Source organism: Falco peregrinus, chromosome 5, assembly GCF_023634155.1.
Source record: "Falco peregrinus isolate bFalPer1 chromosome 5, bFalPer1.pri, whole genome shotgun sequence".
Lineage (NCBI taxonomy): Eukaryota > Metazoa > Chordata > Aves > Falconiformes > Falconidae > Falco > Falco peregrinus.
Window position 1 is genome coordinate 25,281,132 of NC_073725.1, and position 22,543 is coordinate 25,303,674.

The 22,543-nt window shown below is 41.3% G+C and overlaps 1 protein-coding gene across 1 annotated transcript in view; it reads left to right on the plus strand.

Annotated features, from left to right (window-relative positions):
- The first annotated feature begins 1,567 nt into the window (after positions 1-1,567).
- PLA2G4C (phospholipase A2 group IVC) overlaps positions 1,568-22,543 on the plus strand; it is a 31,283-nt gene continuing 10,307 nt past the window's right edge. Inside the window, exons 1-10 of the mRNA XM_055805895.1 lie at positions 1,568-1,648; positions 2,205-2,607; positions 8,145-8,185; positions 10,314-10,430; positions 11,853-11,995; positions 14,369-14,567; positions 14,838-14,955; positions 16,427-16,567; positions 17,605-17,658; positions 21,331-21,384. Of these exons, the coding sequence (XP_055661870.1) occupies positions 8,174-8,185; positions 10,314-10,430; positions 11,853-11,995; positions 14,369-14,567; positions 14,838-14,955; positions 16,427-16,567; positions 17,605-17,658; positions 21,331-21,384 (838 nt within the window). The 5' untranslated portion in view covers positions 1,568-1,648; positions 2,205-2,607; positions 8,145-8,173. The remainder of the gene's footprint in view (positions 1,649-2,204; positions 2,608-8,144; positions 8,186-10,313; positions 10,431-11,852; positions 11,996-14,368; positions 14,568-14,837; positions 14,956-16,426; positions 16,568-17,604; positions 17,659-21,330; positions 21,385-22,543) is intronic.

Consider the following 22,543-nt stretch of genomic DNA (forward strand, 5'->3'; position numbering starts at 1 on the left):
GTCTTCTTTATTCATCCTGTCCAACAAACTTAAATTTTAGATTACTAGGTCCAAAGGAATCAGACAACTGAGTTGTGTTGTTCACTCAGTTGTGAATAGAAAACACTCCAACCTGAGCATAAATTCAGAATTACAATCTCTTGTTTTCTAAGTACAAAAATCATCTGTGATTTAGACTTCTAAGTCAGAGAATTTGGCCTTGGGCTGCCTGCATAATCAATGGGCAAAAGCAGGTAAGATAAATCTCTCTGTATGTTAGATAAGTAGGCAGATGGAGATCTTTGGATAATCTGAATTAAATCTGTCAAGTGTCATGCTTTAACCCCAGTCAGCAACTATGTACCACACAGCTGCTCGCTCACTTCCAACTGGTGGGATGGGGGAGAGAATCAGAAGACTAAAAGTGAGAAAACTTTTGTGTTGTTTAATAGGTAAAGCAAAAGCTGCACACGCAAGCAAAGCAAAATAAGGAATTCTTTCACTGCTTCCCACTGGCAGGCAGGTGTTCACCACCTCTAGGAAATCAGGGATCCATTACATGTAATGATTACTTGAGAAGACAAACAGCATAATTCTGAACATCCCCCATGTCCTCCTTCTTTCCCGCAGCTTTCATTGCTGAGCAAGATGTCATATTGTATGGAATATTCTTTGGTCAGTTGAGGTCAGCTGTCCTGACCCTGTCCCCTCACAGCTTCTTGCATTCTCCCCAGCCTGCTCACTGGCAAGGCAGTATGAAAAGCAGAAAAGGACTTGATCCCATGTAAGCACTGCTCAGCAATAGCTAAAACATCAGTGTGTTATGAAACTGCTCTGGTCACAACTCCAAAACTGAGAACAATATGAGCTAATATGAAGAAAATTAATTCTATCCCAGACAAAACCAATATAACAGTGCAGACAATCCGAGGAGCAGTGCCCTCAAACAGAACAATTAGCAGTTTGGGCAACTCCTTTGCTTTGAAAGCTATTTTATTAAATTCATATAAGAGACAGAGTGAGATCCATCATGTTGATATGAGTACAGTGAATTATCTGCTGCAAGATAATTGATTTTCTGGTTGTACATAGGAAAATATTGGCATGTAAATACAAGGAAGCACCCAATAAAATCTGTATATGGTCACTTCAGTAACTTTCTAGACCCCATTAACTCTTTGTCTTGTTGAGGAATGTATGTCCCTTGACTGCCTGGTGCTTTTTAAATGACCTATAATGCATCCCTGCCCAAGTAAGCTTTGATTATCTCCAACCATGGAGATTCTATCATCATATCTGCTAGCTTTGGACTGTTAAACTGATCTATGTGATAGAATGATGTACAGACTCGAGAAAAAAATCAGTTTGTGGGTTATGGGACCTATATCAGGACATACATGTTTGCGTCTATATGTAAGATAGATGTTGAAGGTCCTGTTATTGTAATTGGTGTTCTTAGGCTGCATTCAGTTGCCTAAACAGAGGGTTCTAATGACATTTCTGGGTCTGTGTGATGATCAATATGACTCAGAATATTTCATCTTCTCCAGAAGGTTTCCCATAACCCCTGTGTAATATCTGACAGTCTCTTGCAGATATGTCAGAAAACTGAAGTCAACTAACAAGACACTATACACTGCTGTCTAGGCACCTTGGTTGTACCTCAAAGGTAAGGAGAAAAAAAAATGCCAACCGTGACAGCAGCTATATCATACTGTGCTTTCTTCACTTTAAATTCTTCTAATTTATTCAGAAACACTTTCCTCAAAAGACAAAAAAAACCACTTTGCTTGCCACAAGCTTTAATAAAAGATACAAAGAATAAAGTAATTTTATTGTATATTTATTTAAAAATCAGCAGCACCAAAACTAAACACACACACCAGAAGAAAAATGAACATGCATCACTGAAACTCATAGATAATGTATGAACCTTATTAGTAAAATCAACAGATATTTGCCTTGTACTGTCTGTGCAAAAGAGACAATTGAGTTGATAATTGCAATAGCAATAAGAAGTAATATAACTGCTGGTCTCGGTGCTTGCCAATGCAGGGTCAAAGAGAAAAGAGGGTAAAAGACCACCAGAAAGTCATTCAGCTTACGGTGATAACTGATTGGAAGTGTTTTTGAAGCAGTAACTTATAGCACTATATATTGTTCTGATTTGGGTTCTACTTTCTTCATACTCCTCTGTTATGTACTCTTGAACATTCTTTCCTTAGGACTGAACAAACCCAGTGATGGTGCAGCCATGAAGGCAACTCAGTGATAATGGCAAAATACTGATAGACAAGAGTATCTGCTTTGCTGGGAGGTCAGGACATCCTTGATATGCACCATTCAAAGCCCAAGATAAGCACACAACAAAGAAACCACAATAACAAACCTCCTATGAAAGCAGAAGTCAGCAACACTGTTCCAGAATATGTGGTGTCCTGATACGTATCTACATCGATGATATAAAAGTTACACACTATCTACCCAAAGGGAGCTTCTCTGTGTAAGATCTCCCAGACAGACCAGACCCTTGTCTGGGATGCTTGGCTGGCTCTGGACTCTAACACGGATGATCTTCGAAGTGAAACTTTTCTGTCATTGATTGGCTCCACTCCCGTGAGTTGTTTGGTGAGTGTCATACCCATAACACCTCAAACTATATCTATAGGTGTATACATAGGTAAATGTATAAGCTTATACTTGCTTTACTAGTGGTAATTTTGTAGTAACTTACAACATACACTTGCTTTACTAGTAGTAATTTGCAGTTAAGTAATTAATGAAAACAAAGCTTCCATGTCCTTGTGCATTACAGAATCCTGCAAATCCACAATTGCAATCTTTATACCCACACGGGTCAGGTAATCCTCATAGGTTGTGACCATGACATTAACTGATGTCAGAAGAGGGATTCTGTAAATACATATGGAGAAGTCTGTAGAAGAACAACTAAAATGCAAGAGAATAAGGAATGGAAAACACCAAGGTGGGACAGGAAACATGTCACTGAGAATTGTCTTGACTGGGAGATGTGTAAACAGAATTTCAGAAGTGGCAGGAAACTTCCAAACATAAAGCAAAGGAAATCAAGGGACCCTTCACTGGGCTTCTCATGGACACGTTAATGTCCACAGGTATTTTACTAAAAGGTGCTGAGCAGTGAGTTCAAGACACTGAACAGTGAGCTGAAGATGCAGAGGCATGTGCTTTGAATCTCGTAGTCATGAAAAAAGCCAACAACATCAATGGTTAGAAACCAATCTTAGACCTCTGGCTTTGCAAAAGCTGGAGACTATACCCTCCCAGTCTCAGAAAGTAATATTATTCAAAAGATCTCTGCACTGGAAGCTGATGAAGAGGAGGTTGATTCTGATATTATAACAATGGGCCTTCTGCCCCCACCTCAGCCACAGTGTTACCTGAGACAGATCCATGTAAGGTAAAACAGGTGCCACTCCAGTGGGCCTCTTACACCATATTATTAAAGCTGATGCAGTGCAATCTCCTGCCCCTGCCAGACTCACAGGAGGCACCCGTTACCCCCACCTCAGGTTACTACAACCATTGTATCATACAAGGCAGAAGCAGTTAATGCACATGTCCTTAAAATTCAGGAAGAAGCCAACTGAGGGTTGACTAGGATGGGTAGCACAGCCCTGCTGTAGCCTTTATTTTTTATCAGAATGAGGCCAATCAAATACTCTTGGGAGAAGCAATATTTTTTTCTAAGCCCCAAAGCAGGGGCTGGACAGAACACCTTTTCTCTATTATCTTAAATAATACACAATCTTAGGCACCTGCAACCTCAATGTTGGGAAGGTGCTAGAGGAAATCACTGCATCTGCTGCTCCATCCCTGTCACAGCACTCTCCAGACTATGAAGCTGCAACAAGGTCTTTTACCGTCTCATACCAACATACTCTTCATGCCAGTCCCTCTGCTGCCTTCTCCTCACCTCACCCAGGGCATGGGTTCCCTCTCCTCTTGCTTCTTCCTTGGCTGCTCTCTCTTCATTGGCTCTCAACCACTTAAAAGAACCAGCCACAGCTGCACCTTATCTACATTGACCAACCCGCGGGCCCTGAAGCCAACCCACAGCTGTAAATTATCAATGCTAATTAACCCAGCTTCATTCTTCTACACATCCTTACCTTTGGGAAAGTAATGGAAGGACACCAACATCTAGCCCAGGGAGTTTTGATGACGTCTGAAGTGGTTAAAATTTTTGGAATTTAATATATAGTAAAAGACCTCATATACCTTTGGTGGTAAATGATTTTTCTCATGGGCCCAGGAGCCTCAATGCCCATCATTAAAGCTGGGGACACGCCTGGATTGATCCAGATAACTCAAGACACTATTTATATAACATGGGTCACTGGGAAAGACAAAGCTCCAAGTATCTATGATAAAGTTGACTCTGCCAAATGGAAGAATGCTGAGACTTATATTGATAGTAGGGACCTTAAATATATTAGGTACAGAAATACTGAACCTGACCATTAGTACTGCATTAAGCATGGGGTGCCAAATCTTTGGATTCAAATCTTAGCAGTCTCTATAGATAAAGTACCAACTGAGGGGTCTGCTGCCTATCACAGGCCACACCTAATTACCCAAAATTGCCTCAGTTCATGTGTGACAGTATTGTATCAGCCCTAAAGACACACCAGGCATAACTACTCTTATTCAAAAACTAGAATGGCAGGGAATTATTCAGAAAACTCATTCCCCATATCGTTCTTCTGTGTGGCCTGTTTGTAAATCTAATGGCACCTGGTGTTTGATGGTAAACTGAATGAAAATAGTGGACCCCTACAGGCTGCCATCTCATCTATCACGTCTTATTTTTATTATAGAGCAAATGGCCCATCCCTGGATGGCTGCTGTAGATGTAAAAGATGTGATTTTCATGGTCCCCTTTAAACTTGGGGGTCAAGAGATATGTACCTGGAGTTGAATTCAGTACACTTTTACCCAATTACCTCAAGGATTCAGACATAGATGTGCATTATCAAATCAGGATTTAGCTCAAGAATTAGAACAAATCCTACTGGAACCAGGGGTAATAGTATATTGATACACAGATGACATTTTAGTTGAAGGGAATTCCTCTGAAAAGGTCCAAAGAATGCATTATCACATCATTGTCCATCTGGAAGGTAAGTGGATTACCATCACTTAAGGGTAAATGACAGGGACCTATACAAATGGCTCTATTTTTAGGCATAACTTACCATCATGAGCCTTTCTCTATCATCTTGCTAAGTTTCTGCAATTAGACAGCAGAATAAAATGTCACAGCAAGAACATAAGCCTCTGGAAAAGCCATTGGTGTTCCCAAGATATGTTCCTTAGTTTCACCTGTCAATAACATCTGCAGAAAACAATATATTGCAGATTTTGAGAGGAAAAAGAGGTAAACCCCCCCATCTGACTGAGCATTAGAAGAATGAAGAATGAATGTTTTCACGTAAAAGGTTTTGGCCATGGAAAGGAAGAATATTATACCTGCACCAATCTTTTTATACATGGAGAGATAAAGAAAATGCTCATTAATTGCTTTCTATGTTCTTTGACGGAATGATACAAAATTGAATACAAATTGATACAAAAAGAGAGAGAAAGGATATCCTTGCAGTTGGAGGAATTGTGCAGTGTGGTCATGAAGGGAGGAAAGGTTGTTAAAGGATGATGAGGAATCTGCTTCAAAAAGGTCTGAATGAGCAGCCAAATGACTGCCTTGCAGGGATTGTCATACCTGTCCCTTCACAAAGGCAGAAGATGGGACTAAAGAATGGATGGACCACACAAAATTCTGTAGATGATTGAAGTGTAAATCTGCGGCATCTCCAAGCTGTTAGCCAATCTTAAAAGCGTAAGGCTTAGTCTGTGATAAAAATCATAAGAAGTATTTACTCTGGCATTTTCTTTGTCTTACTTTTAGCATTCAGAAATATTTTTTTCTGTATTTGAGATTGCTACAGTCATAGAAATGTTGGTGGGAAAGAACTCCAGGGATCTTAACCTGGTATCTAAACAATGAGGTGAACCTTGCCTGCAGGTTTATTTTGGAGGCAGTGGAAAGGAATAGACAGACCCAGAGTGAGTTGCACCTCCTTGTTAAGTCAGTATATAGTATATCTGTGCTGTCTAGCAAAGAAACTTCATTGTGACTATTTTATACGTCAGGCAAATAAATTGTGTCCACCTGCCACAGCCTATCTCCTCTGCTTCTCTCTCCACAAATGCTCTCATTTACCAGCCTTCACTGAATAAGTATTTTTCTTCCCTTTGTGAATACATATACTTTTTTTCATAATTTTGTGCATGAAATAGCTGAAAACAGACAAAATTATTCTCTTTTAAATATGTGTTGCTCAAAGGCATGCAGGAAAGATTAATATATCAGAAAAAACCCAGATGCTTAGGGCACAGAGGAAAAAGCTCATGTCCTCCTAAGACACTCAAGGATCAACCCCTGCTGATCTTAGGAAGGCATGTCTTTCTTCATTTGAATGTGGTTTTGTTTGATTTATGGGTTATGAACCTACAAGTGACAGTGGGTAGCATAAATGACCTAAAAGGAAGCATATTTGTGGGTACGTGACTTAGGATTCATCACACTGAAGAAAGCAGTTGCAATGACTGTAATGAATATTAATACCCTGTATTAGCAAAATAATTTTCAGGTCTTGCCTTTCTTTGTGGGAACTGAGAGCATTCTTCAAAGGGAAAGGGGGAAAAAAGTGTTCATGCTTTGAATATCTGTACAGTGCCTGTCTAATTGTACCAAGAAAACAGTGGTTGGTAATATATACACTGGAGCTCTCAATCCATTCTCTGCCCAGCCTGTACTGATACTGGGGGTTGCCCTGACCCATGTACAGGACCTTGTACTTGGCCTTATTGGATTTAATGAGATTAGCACAGGCCCATCTCTCAAGCCTGTCAAGGTCCCTCTGGATAGCATCCCTTCCCCCCAGCATGTCCACCGCGCCACTCAACTTGGTGTTATTGGCAGACTCGAGGGTGCACTCAATCCCAGTGTCCATGGCACTGACAAAGATGTTGAACAGCACCAGTTCTACTATGGACACCTGAGGAATGCCACTTGTCACTGGTCTCCACTTGGACATTGATCCATTGACTGCAACTCTTTGAGTGTGACTCATAGAATCATAGAATGGTTTAGGTTGGAAGGGACCTTTAAAGATCCACTAGATCAGGTGCTCAAAGTCCCATCCAACCTAACCTTGAATTTCACAACTTCTCTGGGAAACCTATTGCAGTGTCTCAACACCCTCATCATAAAAACTTTCTTCCTTATATCTTATTTGAGTATTCTATCTTTGTTATTGAGGATGGCCCACATCAACACCTTTTTGATACCAGGGAAAAAAAAAAAAGAATATTGAAACATAGCCATATAGCCATACAGGGACTAAACCTTTATTGGATAGCAGGCCTTTTAAATTCTGATGGAGATCTTAGGAACCAGGCTGGCACATATTGAATATTGCATTTGGCGTTCAGCACTTACAGGGAACTAGAATATTGCCATTTGTTTTATATACACAAACACACCCCCATAAGACTACTCTGTATCTGTTTCTTGAGACTAGGTTGTTAACAGCTGGGTGTTAAGCAAAAGGAACGTTCAACCTGTATCAGGAAGCTTCCATTCTCCCCCTGGGAAGCAGAATGCTGGAAACTTGAAACAGCTTTTTCATACATGTTATCAAATTAGACTGAGTCAAGTAAGCAGTAACAGCCAATCATAGTGTAACCATTTAGGCTAATGATGATAATTTGATTGCCTTTGGATATACACAATATTTATTAATTATTTTGTTATCAAATGTCTCATATTCATATGCGAGCATTCCGTGGAAACTGTGGCAATATTGGCAATATTGACAAGGCAGAGCAGTCAAAGCCATCAGGCTGTGAATCATTAATCCTAGGTAATAAGTAGTATGGTGCAATGTGTTAATTACTCAGCTCTTCTTTTAAACATTTATTTGGTTGTTGTTTTCATTTTTTGTTTTGGTTTGGTTTGTTTTTTTAACTTGGAAGACGGTAATCGGAAAATAAATTCAGCTCCTTTACAGTTTGAAAGTTCCTCTGAGCTAAGATACTGCTGTGTGTTCTCTTTTTGGTAGGTCTCCAGGACACAAAGACAGACACCTCAATGGCTACCAAGGTATGCTTTTTCTACTCTGTTTTCCCCTCTGTTTCCTAATCCCCCTTCTGCCTGCTTCACTGTCCACATGCTATGACACTTGTGTCGTGATTGTTTTTTAAAATGGATGTTCTATGTACTTCATGCTAATATTACTCTGAAAAGTATTTGTAAGGACTAACTTCAATTATTTGAGCCTTCCTCTCTAGATGATAGCTAAAGAGGAGCCTCCAGGACATGAATCAGAACAAGGGTAGGATTCATCTCACCTGACTTTAAGCATCTGCATTATAGCTTTCTACATATGAGCTAGTCAGGAATGCATTTCACAGTGGAGTTGAACAGGCATTTGAGGGGTGTCTGAAGTATGGTTTAGGACTGGTACTCTGGAATTGCTTCTTGCTCTCCTCTGATGTTTAAGGATATTCAGGAACTGCAGATTTCAGGCTGAAGTTGAAGGTTAAGTGAGGTGAACGCTGCTACAGGCATATACCTGATCTATATATACAAACCTAGGAAAGCTGTATTTCTTTAGGCTACTGTGAACATTAGTTCCAAGTTAGAAGGGGTTTTTTTCAACTGAAAAAGACACCATTGGCTCAAGGAAATCAACTGGTGTATTTAACTGAATTTGATAAATTCCTTCAACACAAAAGAGTATTTCAGACTTGCAGTTACTATTATGAAAAAAATGCTAACAAGCTGTCACATGAAAAGGGGGTGGGGGGGGGTGGGGGGGTGTAGATTTTCCCAACACCGGGTTTTTGATCTGTCTATCAGTGCCCCAGGAAAGCCGAGACCCTTGTGCCCAACCAGTCTGTCAGCATCTCATTACAGGGACCCTTCAATGAACAGTCCCGCTGGATCAGAGGGCGATCCGACTGACTTGTTCAGGGAAACACACCCAACAGCATCACGGGGACCCCTCAGCTTTATTTGAATGTGTTACCCACTGCTGGCAACTGCTAGCACCCACAAAGGACTCACACCAACATTATATGGAATAACACTCTTCATTATAAGATTTGTGATTGCCAGTTATAGGGACTATCTGCAAAAACAAGCTTGAAATGCTATACAACCAGACTATATGCAACCAAAGCATTAATCACTAATAACAGCTATCACGGGTTAGTTATTTAGCATACATAAAACAAAGTTCTTACCCAATAGGCGTCCCTGTGCAGGAGAAGACAGGTTCAGCCTATCAACTGATCCCAGAAGTTACAATGGCATCTTCCCTAACTTCTCGCTTCATTCATTTAATTTTACACTTTTCTTAACCCTCAGGTGGAGCTTGAGTGACTCTAGTCATATATTCTTCTAGTATTGATTGGTGTAAACTTCTCTTGCTTTCATATAATGACATAATTGATAAGAACTGGAAAGCACATGCTTGGTGAAGGGTGGTTGTGTCTTGGAGGTAGGTAACTTTGGGATGGAGATGTTAGTATTATAACAAGATTATAATGGGCAATTAGATGACCAATGGGCAATGAGATCTACCACAGTTGTTGGCCCAGCAATGGACATCTCATATATTTTCCATTTCATAGCCCCTATGCAGCTTATCGGCTGTATGGTACCATCAAGTTCCCAATCCTGCAGGGAGCACAGCAGAGCCTGGCCGTGGTGTCTCCACTTCCCTCCACCCTCCACTGCTCCTCTAGGATAGCAGGTGGTGTGGCTTAGAGAACCATGGGTGGAGTAGATTCCCTGCGTGCCCCTGTATTTTTCCCTTAAAAGGTTGTCATAATACTACAACTTCTATTGGGTCCTAATTTTCTATAATTTCCCCCCTCAAAGTGATTTTCCCACGTAAGTAAAACAATGTTTCCTTTTAGAAAATGGACTACCTTGTTCAGTCAAGAGTTTGAGGACTTTTTAACCTGGAAGAACTGAAATTTTTGCTTGTGTTCCTTCCCCTTTGCTTTGCTTATTAAGTTCATAAATACTGCCTCTTTCATCACATATTTAAAGTGTAGTACAAAAATTAGTTCCCTGATCTTCTTTACAGTGTTGTTAGGTGTTGACTCAGAGTGAACACTGGCTGGTCTGTAGAGAGCTGGGTCATCTGTATGGATCCCATATATTGATTTTCTTACAGAGAGAAATATTCTTACCCTGAATGTTTCACTTTGTATGCCAGGATGAGAATGAAATCCGTCTGTCTCATGCTCTCTCAGAAGGCGAGATAAAAGCCACTCAGAAGAGACAAGAAAAAGTATTGATGTGTCTGAAAGACCTTGGGATTCATTGTGACCAGGTAAGGACTGACAGTCCTATGAAGGAAAGAAGGATAACGCTGCAGTGATGTGAATGGCACATAAGGTGCCACGTGAAGTGAGGTCCAGTCCCTAGGAAAACTACATCTGTCATCACAAGTTTTCCAGTACAGGCTTTCTGTCCACTGCTGGGAAAAGGATTCAGGCTGGGAATTCCCAAGAAGAAAAAAGGGAGCAGGACTCTTAATTTCCAGTGGAATTCCCAACGGCAATTCCTAGATCTATCAGCTAATGAATTAATTAATCAAATTTCCCTTGCATATGTTTATATACATGCATAGTTTTATAAATTTATACATATGTGTAAACATGAATATATATGCATCCTCTGGAACACACACACAGTTAACCACCTGACAGTGTTTGTATCTTAATAAGTGTGCACACACATCTCTTCCATCTTTGCATTCTTGTGTACACATTCTTCTCTATGTTCCAGCCTTTTCATCCTCGGAAGTACACCATCATGTACAATGATACAGGAACACTGGCCCCTATGCTTTTTCATATGCTGTGAACACAGGCATACGGTATAACTCTGCACACATCTTTCTTTGACTCCATGCTGATTTTATCCTCACAATATGCGCGGTGGGTTGACTCTGGCCAACAGCCAAGCAACACAGAGCTGCTTGCCATGGGACAGGAAGAAAATGGAAGGAGGGTGACTCAAGGAAGAGTCATGGACCAAAATAAAGACAGTTTAACAGGGAAAGGAAAAGCTGCAAAGATGTGTGCACAGGCAAGGGGATGTATCCACTGCTTCTCATCACTAGGGAAGAGTTAGCCACTTCCTGGAAAGTAGGGTCTAAGCATACATAACAGTTACTTGGGAAGACAAATGCCATAACCACAAACATCCCCACTTCTTCCTTTCCCTGAGCTTTTACTGTTTAGCATGATGTTATATGGTATAGAATATCCCTTTGGTCAGTTTGGGTCAGCTGTGCCCTCTCCCAGCCTCCTGCCCACCTCTAGCCTACTTACCCAGAGTGGAGTGCAGAGTGGGAAAGTGAGAGCCTTGATGTTGTGGAAGACTGTTCAGCAAGTAAAAACATTTGTGTGTTATGAATACCTATTCAGCCACAAATCCAAACCACGGCACCATATGGGCTGCTGTGAAGAAAGTTGACTCTGTTCCAGCCAGGTCTGGTACTGCTCAAGGTTTGAAGCTACAGCACAGAAACATAGCCACAACAAATTTCACTACCAGGCAGATAAGCGATAGCACAACACAAAGGAAAACCCATTCTGTGACTGTAATGTGAGGGGAAAAGAGAGATTATGGAATGTGTCTTAAAGCAAGGAAGCAGATCAGGTGAGAATTGCAACAGCCTTTATGCCTGTCTATTTGTTAAGCCTTTGCTCCAAAAGAAATATGCTTTCTGTCTTCCATTCCCCAGAATAATGTGCCTAATATTGTTGTTCTGGGATCAGGCGGAGGCCTGCGTGCCATGATAGCCCTGCTCGGAACCTTGGTCGAGCTGAAGACACAGAATTTCTTGGATGCTGTGCTGTATTTGTGTGGGGTGTCAGGATCCACTTGGTAGGTGCCCGTTGTCTGGTGTGATGATGAATGTTTTCCCTGCTCCATAGATTAAATAGCAATTCAACACTCATCACTGTTCAGAACTTTCTGCTGGGCTCACAACAGATGAACTAAGTGGTAGATGAGGTATCTTCCTGTGTAATGGTGGGAGGCACAGGGAATATTTGTGACATTAACTACAGTCCAGAAAGACTGACCTTTCATCCCCAGAGAGGGAGAAACTAGTGCCTTGTTGGGGAGAAGGGTTCGCCAGAGTCAAGAAATTGCTCAATATGAGTTATGCATCTTGCTCAATTTTATTAGTTTCTAACACTACTTATATAGACTCGATACACATGCATATTCGTAAAGCAAAAATATAATTGGTTATTAGTCTCTAAGCACGTGCGGCTCTCACACCCCTAATTATCATGTCTAAAATAAGCATTCTATCCATGTAGCTAATTGTGTCGCTATGCTTCAGCCATGTAGTTTGTTACTCCCTATTTTCCCCTACTGCTCCCTATCTTTCTTGGCCCTGCACCTGCTTTCCCAGCAGCTGTAGCTTGTTACAGCCACGGCCTGTTGGCACAACATAATTACTTGGGCTCAGGATTCAAGAATAGCTCAAGGCTACCTTTCTTGTTAACTTCAGCACAGCAACTTCAGTACAATTCTGGTTACAGGCCTATTCTAATACCAGGCCTGGATTGTGCGGATCTTCAGAGATTCTAAGGCCACGCTTCTGCAGCCATTCTTCTACAGTGCCTCTCAATGGTGATTCAAATAAAGACCTCACTTGGCCATTTAGTCTTACCTTCTGGAGGAGATGATTCCCCCTGCTCACAGGCCATGAGAGGCAGAAAAGGGATAAGCAGCCAGGAAAGTATTGAAAACTTCTAGGTAACCTACTACTCAGAAACACAAGGACTTGTTTAAATAGAAGCTGTGGTATAGTTAAGAGGAGCTCGTGCTACCAAGCTACATCTCTCAAGTGTAGGGGAATGAATCAGGTGCCTAAATATAAATACTTAGTACCATTTCAGTACTTAGCCAACCCCCTACCAGTCTGGAAGAGCACTGGGCCTCCTGCACATATTGCATCGAATCTGTCAAATCTGTGGTGATGTGACTCATCCTTGTGGCAGGTTAAATGGCAATATATATGTATGGTTATGGTCTTGAATGTTTATACCTCATTTACTTTTTTAGGCTTACCTTATACACAAGAAACAATACAGAGAAATATACAAAAGAAATACACAAAAGAAATGACATTCAGGAACATGAGCCATTTTCCCTTAAGGCCCACATGTAGCATGTCAATAACATGCCAAGATTGTTCATTACACTGAAGTGACTGTGAAGGAAGTCTAGCTTATAGGTCACATACGGACGTCTGCCCTGAAAGCACAGAACTCTGTCTGACTCTAGCACTCCTAAATTTACATGTGTCAGTATGTGTATCTGTATGTGACATATACACCTCTCCTTCCATTTTACTTAAGGCGATAGGCTTACGTTCTTTGAAGACAGACTTCCAGTGACAGTTTAGATGTCCTAGAAGGAAGTCCAGTCTGTTTTTCAAATGCTGGTTCAAGAGGGCAAGTCTGCCACAGACCCTAAGTTATTGCTGGTCAAATAAGGGTAGAAATCTTGCATGCTTTAGGCCACCTTAACTGTCACTGTCTGTGATTAGGTACCATATGTGGTGTCTGCAGTAATCCAGAATGCCTCCTTCCTTAAACAGTCAGACACATGCTGCTCTAGATAAAGAAGGTAATGCTGTACACCTTAATTTATACCTGAATTAGGTTGTGGAGTTGGTCTTGGAACAGAGTGAGCCTTTACATCTCTGCAGTTAGCTAGCATGAGCTGAGAGCTGTAAGTTTAGTATGAGATGATGCCACTCTTCAAGTGTACCAGCTTTATTGGTCCTAATAACAGACCAAAAAAATGTCAGAAGTCTTTAGTGCAAAATGATGACATGATGTAAATCATTCTATGTGTTTACATTTGTTCCAAGTTCTTTGATGAATTATCTGTGTCTTGGCAGATTTCGTATCTTCCCCACTAAAGCCTTCTGCAAAACTGTATTTCTGCAGCAATTTACCCTTAATATATGACATGTAGCCAGCTGAAATTCAGCTTCAGGTCATCTAACTAATTAAATGACATTATCAATAAGTAGCTGGGAAGTAAGTGATCAGGGAATAATGACACCTGCCTATGATGTAAAGTGCCTTGTTTTTGTAGAAGCCTGGAACTTGTTTTTCCTCCCATACATTTTTAAAGACACTCCTGTGTCTGCATGCAGATTCAAAAAAAAAAAGTAAAGCCCCATGCACTTTCCTCTGTGGTAGAGATAGGGCTTTTCTTTCTCTTTAAAAGGTGCATGTCCCTCCTGTACGAAGATACGAAATGGTCAGAAAATTTGATGTCCTTGGAAAAGGAACTGTGCAAAAACCTCAGTGATTTCCCCTGGCATTTTATGAAAGCAGAAGAATACTTACAGGAGTCATCAAGAGATGAACTTTACTCACTCACTGACTTCTGGGCCTCCTGTCTTGTATACCAAATACTGAAGCAGGTAAGAAGTTAACTGCAAACACCTTGGGAGTGTTTTGAAGATCTCAGAGTAATTACAACTAAATTTGACCTTAGTGGGTGGGTTTTTGAGGAGTTGTATAAGTTGAAGCAATATTTTAGAGCACAACATCTTATCTCTAGGTGTGGAAAGGTAGAAGTGGTTAATCCAACTCCTTGGTTAATTCAGTCTCCTAAGTGGAGGTGTTCTCAGTGCTATAGCAGAGGGGAGGGGCATTTTATGTTCCTTCAGAAGTCTATACTTACCTTGCAGTTTGATGAGCACGAGCTGGCTGACCACAGGGAGGCCTCAGAAACTGGAATAAACCCTTACCCAATTTATGCAGCAGTGGATAAGGAAAAACTAAGTGAAGAAGGTGAAAACTTTCCAGGTAAAACAGGGGTCCTTGTCTAACTATCTTAAATACCATGCATTAGGTTCCTTTAACTTAATGGCAGGCATAAACTGTGCTGACATCTAATCATAGCTCATCAGCCTATGTCTTTATTTATAGGTAATGGAAAAAAACATGCACAACCAGGGACTGAATCACATTCTGTAAAAGTGGCTTTCATGTTTGGATAGGGTGGGTAATCCCTTGAATAGAATGGGCTAAACAGATTAAATAAAAAGTCAATAAAATAGACATCCAAAATGTAGAAGCCTGAATAGAGGCATTTAGTGCCATCATAGATTTCCTTGGCCACCATCTGTGTTTTCAGCAGGGTGCAGATCTCTTGTAAATGCTCTGTAATATTCATCAGCCCTATGTGGAACTCCAAAATAATCCAGTGTTTCTAAAACTAGGCAACTATATCCTTTTTCAGTAGTTAGGGAGAAGGCCTTCGCATGGAGAAGTTTACTTTCAAGCAACCACTTTTACCCTGTTCCATTAAACTGACTTTTCCTTCAGTACAATTTAAAGCTCTGACTGCCTCTCCTACCCCTCCTCACACAGAGGACAGATCACCTCCTTCCACTTAGCAACTGTAGGCCTTGATTTAAGGTGATGGGACTTGATTTTGCAAGCATAAGCTGGCCTGAAATTGTGATAATCCTGGAAGGTCTGAGTGAGAACTGGGAACTTCATTCTGAAGGGAACTGTAATCAAGGAAGGCATTATGAAAGAAAGAGTAGGTGGCTTTGCAGCTCAGACAGGTGCAGGATAGTAGTCTCAACCAACAAAAAGTTTCACCATTGCTATCAAATTTTATTTTCCATACCTGTTAAAATAATTGATCTCTCCCTGGAGCAAAAAGACTCCATTCAGTTGTCCACACAGAGGTCTGTGGTTCTGTTTGAGATGCCTTATCATACTCTGCCTACTTCACCTACCTTTCTAAAACAGTATGAGTATTATTTCAGTCCTGTGTCATAGCTGTTGGCCACATGCAGATGACTCAGTTCACTGTAGGTCCCTAGTACCATAGGTTCCCAGTTACGTATCTTGGATATTTGACTCAGGACCAGTCTCTTCATCAACTCTAAATAATTTTAGGGCAGGTAGGTTGTGTGAACAGAATGACTTTGTTGCCTGTGCATAAGCATCAGGAAGCCCTTGAAACACCTAGCACATCTGGGAGATCTGCACAGAGCTGTACAATATGACATATGATCTGTGGGAAACCAAGACACTTTTGGTGTGACAGCTGGAGGCCAGGGTGGGAAGGATACAAAGAGCATATCAAAGAGTAGGTTGTGGCATGCTCACAGCTTAGTTTATTCCCCATATGTCAATTCATCTTCTGACAGCTAAAATCAGGAAATTTTAGAAAGGAAAACAACCAAAATGCTATTTTGGGACAGTGAGGTCAACTATGCTTCCAAATGACAAAGTGACAAAGCTGTTTGATTTTTTTCAGGGACCTGGTTTGAATTCACCCCACATGAGAGTGGATATACTGCCTTGGGTGCTTTTGTGAGTACCAAGTACTTTGGAAGTGAATTTGAGAAGGGTAAGATGAAGAAAAGGGCGAAGAAGAAACCCATTTGTTACATGCAAGGTGAATATTCCTAGTTCTGTTTTGTAGAAAAAAATGCAGGTTTATCTATTCTGTATCTTTCTGTAAAGAACAGGAATATATCTATTATTCCATGAATTCATGCATAATAGAAATGAATTCTAAAGAAGTTTGTCTCACTTTAAGCATGCAAACAGGAACATCTGAATGCCTCTCTACACTCCACTGTCTACATTGACCAATTTTATGTGGTTGGTATGTGAAGTTAGAAACCTACACTGCAGATTACCAAAGCTAATATAATAATTATATTTAGTCCCAGACTGGATGTCTAAATGTTCTGTAATCTCAGCATGTTCACTTTACAGGGAGAGATGCTTCTCAAATTAGAGACATCCTACTGTGAGGACTGGTAGTCCCTATTTTGCGAATTTGTTTCGCTCTGTTTCAGGCCAGGTCTGAAGTTCTTTCATTTGCTACCTAAGTGTTACAGCTGCAGATTTCCTCTCACTTGTCTGTGACACGGCTAAACATATCTGGCATCCTTAGACACATCTTGTGCTCAATGACCCCAATCTCCTCAAAACATACCCTTGGCATCATGCTATAAGGGTGGGGATGGGAAACAAGGTTAAAAAAAAAAAAAAAAAAAAAGCAGCACTCTAGTTCCTACTATTTAATTTATTCAGAAGGAAAACCAAATAAGCACAATACATCCATGAAGAGTACTTATGCCTCCAAGTTTATGTGGGAGGCTGACCCAGGGAAGTGCTCGAGCAAGTGTACTGCAGTGTGAGAGTACCTGATGGTTGCCATGGGATTCTAGACTTGTGTAACGTAAAAAGCTGGTCTACAAAAAATGTGTAGATCTAGCAGGAGGAAGAAGGAGTAGTCTCAGGAGGTGTGTAATCCTATCAGTAGACAGTAAGTGAAAACTAGGCAAAGGAATTTTAATTTAGACATCAGTTTAGATTTTGAAAATTAAGACAAGCATACTATTGAAAGGCAAACTCGGATTGAATTCTTAGTGAGACTATAATAAAAGAAGCACTTTAAGCACATTCTCTTTTTTATTTCAGCCTTATGGGGGAGTGCTCTTGGAAGCATCGAAGAAAATCTAAAGTTTATACGAGGTACTACATCTTTCCTGTTGCCAGTATGCTCAAATCAGTTGTGGCACCAGCTGAAATTGAGCACATACTTCACATTACCATCAAATAATCTCTGCAGTCCTCTAGTTCCAAACAGAAATACAGGTAGCTAGAAAAACAGAAACTCCACTGGTTCTCCATTTGTCCTTCTCCCAGCATTCAGCAGAATCCCAGGAAAGTTTGCTGATCATAGTTTGAAATACATCTATGGAGACTGGCAAGAATGAAAGCAGATTCTGTGATAAAAAATTGAAATATTCATCAGTTTAAAGAACAGTTAAGATAAAACATGAGAATCATTCAGCCTAGTGTCTATTTCCTCATGTGAACTCTTCCAAGAACACAGCTACCAGTGGGAGCCTACAGATGCAGCAGTTTGCACAGCAGCTCATGCAGCAAGGTACACAGAAGGGGGCCAGCAGCTCTCCTGAGGACAGCATCCACACCCTCAGCAATCATGGTTCTGCATTACACGGTATGGTCTCCAGCAGCTGTTGCAGTAACATTCCCTGTAATGTCAGAAATCTTCATCAAATGGAGCTACAAAAGAAAGCTGCAGCTCTGCAGGTCTCAGGCTGCAGGGAGTGCCTGTGGTCTTTTGCTGAGGCTGCAGAAGCAGAAGGTAGTCTTGCAGCTTGCAGGAGAAGTGTGCTTGTTGAGATCTGTGTCTTAAAGTAAAGGATCTGTAGGAAGATGTCATCAGACTTCACAGCATCAGCAATGACACGAAAGAGGCTGGCCAGATCTTATCCAAGACACTGCAGCTTGAAAAGCCAAAATTCCAAATGTATTAAAGGAGTGCTCTATGCATATCAGATTGGGAAGTGGACACTGTTGCAACACCAAAAGCTGAAAGCTGGTGACTTCTGACACCAGGAAAAAGGCTCCTGCTCCACCTGAAGATCTGCAATTGTGGAATACATTTAGTAGGCTCAGAAAAGATGAGGGACTGCAAGCACAAGGGACTGAGAGCTCTGTCAAATGAAGCATGAGAGTCAGATGAACAGGACCACCAGCTGAAGGAAGTGATGAGTTATAGGAGTGAGAAACTCTGCGCTGCAACGGACAGACACACCCATCTGCCAGTCTCACGTCTTGCCTAGGGAGGTTCACTCCTTGCTGGGGGCCTGAATTTGGGAGACCTTGTAGATATATCTCTTGCTTGTGTGTGACCTTCTGGTTATCACCCCCCACTGTTCCTGCCCTGTGGGCACCAAGGATACCATCAAGCATGACTAGATCTGGTGAGAGATGTTGAAGGGCCACAAGAAGGGGTTTCAGAGGTTCAGCAGCAGCAAAAAGAAGACTAGGTAAAATGTGGGCCCGTTGCTGAATGGGGCAGGAGCCCTGGTGAGAACGGATGTGGAAAAGGCTCAGGTACTCAGTGCAGCCTTTGCCTCACTCTACTGTTTGGAGTGGACTTCAGGAACTCCGGGTCCCTAAGACAAGTGGGGGAGTCTGGAGTAAGGAAGTTCCTTGTCCCTGGGAACAAGTAAACAAATTGCATCAGGTTAAGGAACATGCAAACAAATTCAACATATACAAGTCCGTGGGACCTGATGGGATATACCCATAGTTGCTGGTTGAGCTGGCTGATGTCATTACAAGGCCACTCTCAACCATTTTTGAAAGGTCATGGCAATAGAGAGAGGTTTCTGATGACTGGAAGATGTCATTCCTGTCTTCAGAAAGAGCAGGAAGGAGGATCTGGGAAGTCTCAGGTCAGCTAGCCACACCTCAGTCCCTGAGAAGGTGATTGAGCAACTCTTCCTCAAAGACTTTTCCAAACACATTAAGGATAAGAATCCCATGAGGACTAGTCAGCATGGATTTACAAAGGGCAGATCATGCTTAGCCAACATGAAAACCTTCTACAATGAGATAACAGGCTTGGTGGGTGAACAGAGAGCAGCAGATGTTGTTTACTGTCCTCTTAGTAAGGCTTTTGATGGTGTCTCCCATCACATCCTCACGGACAAACTGAGGATTTATGGTCTAAGTGGACAGTGGGGTGGATTGAAAAACTGCCTGAATTTGTGGGCCCAGAGACTTATGTTCAGCAGCGCGATGTTCAGCTGGAGGCCAGGCACTAGTGGTGTATTACAGGACTGAATTCTAGGTCTGATATTTTTATCATCATCAGTGACTCAGATAATGGGACAAAGTGCACCCACCCTCAGCAAGTTTAGAGATAATATGAAACTAGGAGGACTGCCTGGTAATCCAGAGCGATCTTGACAGGTTGGAGAAATGGACCAGGAGGAACCTCATGAAGTTCAACAAAGGGAAATGTAAAGTCCTGCACATAGGGAGGAATAAACCCAGGCACCAGGACAAGCTGGGGGCTGACCAGCTGAAAAGCAGCTTTTCAGTCAAGACCTGGGAGCCCTGGTAAATACCCAGTTGAACATGAGCCAGCAGTGTTCCCTTATGGCAAAGAAGGCTGAAGGTATCCCGGGCTGCATTAGGAAAAACATCACCAGCAGCTCAGGGGAGGTGATTCCGCCCTTCTACTCAGCATTGGTGATGCCACACCTGGAGTACTGTGTCCAGTTCTGGGCTCCCCAGTATGAGAAAGATGTGGACATATGCGAGGGAGTCCAGAAAGGGGCCACAAAGATGATTCAGGGATTGCAGCATTTTTCATATGAGGAGAGACTGAGAGACCTGGGACTGTTCAGCCTGGAGAAGGCTCAGGGGGATCCTATCCATTTCTATAAATACCAAATGGGAGGATTCAAAGTAGATGGAACCAGACTTTTCTCAGTAATATCTACTGAAAGGACAAGAGGCAATGAACACAAATTCAGATACAAGAAATCCCATTTAAACATAAGAAAAAACATTTTTACTGTGAGGATGATTGAACATTGGAACAATGGAGCCTGCATTCTTGGAACTTTTTGAAAGCCCAGCTGGATATGGCCCTGAATAACTTGCTATATCTGACCCTGCTTTGAGCACAGGATCTGAACTGGATGACCTCTAGAGGTCCCTTCCAACCTCAGCTGAAAATGACCAAAATAAAACACTGCTGCTTGCATGTCATTTTAACATTTATAGCATTGTTATGAACATTCAAATTACTCGCCTTAAGGTCTTTTCATAAGTAAAAAAGAACTTTACAGGTGCTTTTCACAGATACATTTAGATACCTGTTTAAACATGTGATGAAACTTGCTCCATTGAATATAGAACTATGGCAGCATGAGTGTGGACTGTTGAAGTCCAGTTTTGGTCAAGTGGATCTCTGCCAGTATCACAGGGGAAAGTTTAAATATCATGTCAGTGAATGTGGACTGATCTTCACATTATATTTCTTGTAATGTGGAAGCATCAGAGATGATATCTTAAACTTTGACATAGGAGGCTATCAAAACTGCTGGGTGAATAATAGAGATGACTGAGATGTCATCAGGTATCTGAGGCATCAAATGTAAAACTATGAGTGATGAACAAAAAAACCAGGAGATTAGTACTCTTCTGGAGTGTCAGCCACAGGGCAGGTGAGATTCTCCAAGGAATCTGAAATAGCACTTGTCCATCTATGTTTAGGTACATGGCTAGCTTTCCTGATGTCTTTCATTGGCCAGACGATGACTATTTTATTGGAAGAGGTAGTCTTATTTTGATTATCTTTGTATTTCTTCCAAGAGTGTCTACAAAGAATATTTCAGTTAAAGGAAGGCATCTCCTCATGTGCACCTGGTGAGTTTCTTTGCTCTTTATTTTTTAATGATTTTTTAAATTTAACATTATTTTCTGCTTGACCCGTCTTTTCCTTAGGGGACCGACAGGAGTGTCAGCCAGGCACAAGGAAATCCAGGCTTCCTTGTCTCTCATACACATAATGATTTGTGAGATCTTGAACATGTAACTAAAATAACCACCCTGACATTTTGGAGGGAATTCACTCATGTTAGATGTACTTTACTAATAGGCTTCTGGGAAGGTGATGTTACTGCACTCTCATGTTGCTGTTGTGGCCAGGGAGTACCAGTGAAGCCTGCACCACACATATACAAGGCTCACACACACATTCAGGTCCAAAATTCCTGCTTGTCCACACTGCCTGTGAGTGCCAGCTCTAGATTGCAATACAGTTGATCTTTCCACCTGGGAAACATGGGGACAGCAGGGATGGTGACCAGCTGATGACCAGCAATACAACATGAGGAAATGGAATGAAGCTTCATCAGAGGAAATTCAGACTGGACATTAGGAAAATTTCTTCACTTAGAGGGTGGTTGGTCACTGGAACAGGTTACCCAGGGAAGCAGTCACTGCACAAAGCCTATCAGAGTTCAAGGAGTATCTGGATGATGCTCTTAGTCATATGGTTAAGTTTTAGGTAGTACTGTGAGGAGCAGAAAGTTGAACTCAATTATTCTTATGAGACCCTTACACTTGAGACATTCTATGATCCTGTAATTCTGTGATTCTATGAAATGTTCACATAGAAAATTTAATTTTAATGACTGAAACACAAAATGCATTACCACAGTATTCTTTTGGTAATACTGGAAGAAATCACACCAGGCTTCGCTCAAATCATCATTACATTTCTTACTCTTTTATGTAGTTATTTATAAATTCAAAATGGGAATGAAGTATTTGAGGCTTATTGGAAAATTCCCATTTACACCAAAAGATATTTCTGCTCCTCTTTCCACTACTTTGTTTCATGGAACTTCTCTTCCAAGATGAACACAAAGGCTATCTGAATCCTGGTATGGTTGTGCAGCTGTCCAGATGTGTATGTTCCATGTTAAGTGTTTTTATTGTCAACAGAGAGAAATACTCACTTTGGCACATAGTTCCTTTCATCAGTTTAAACAACTTATTTAGGATAAGAGGAATGAGGTCA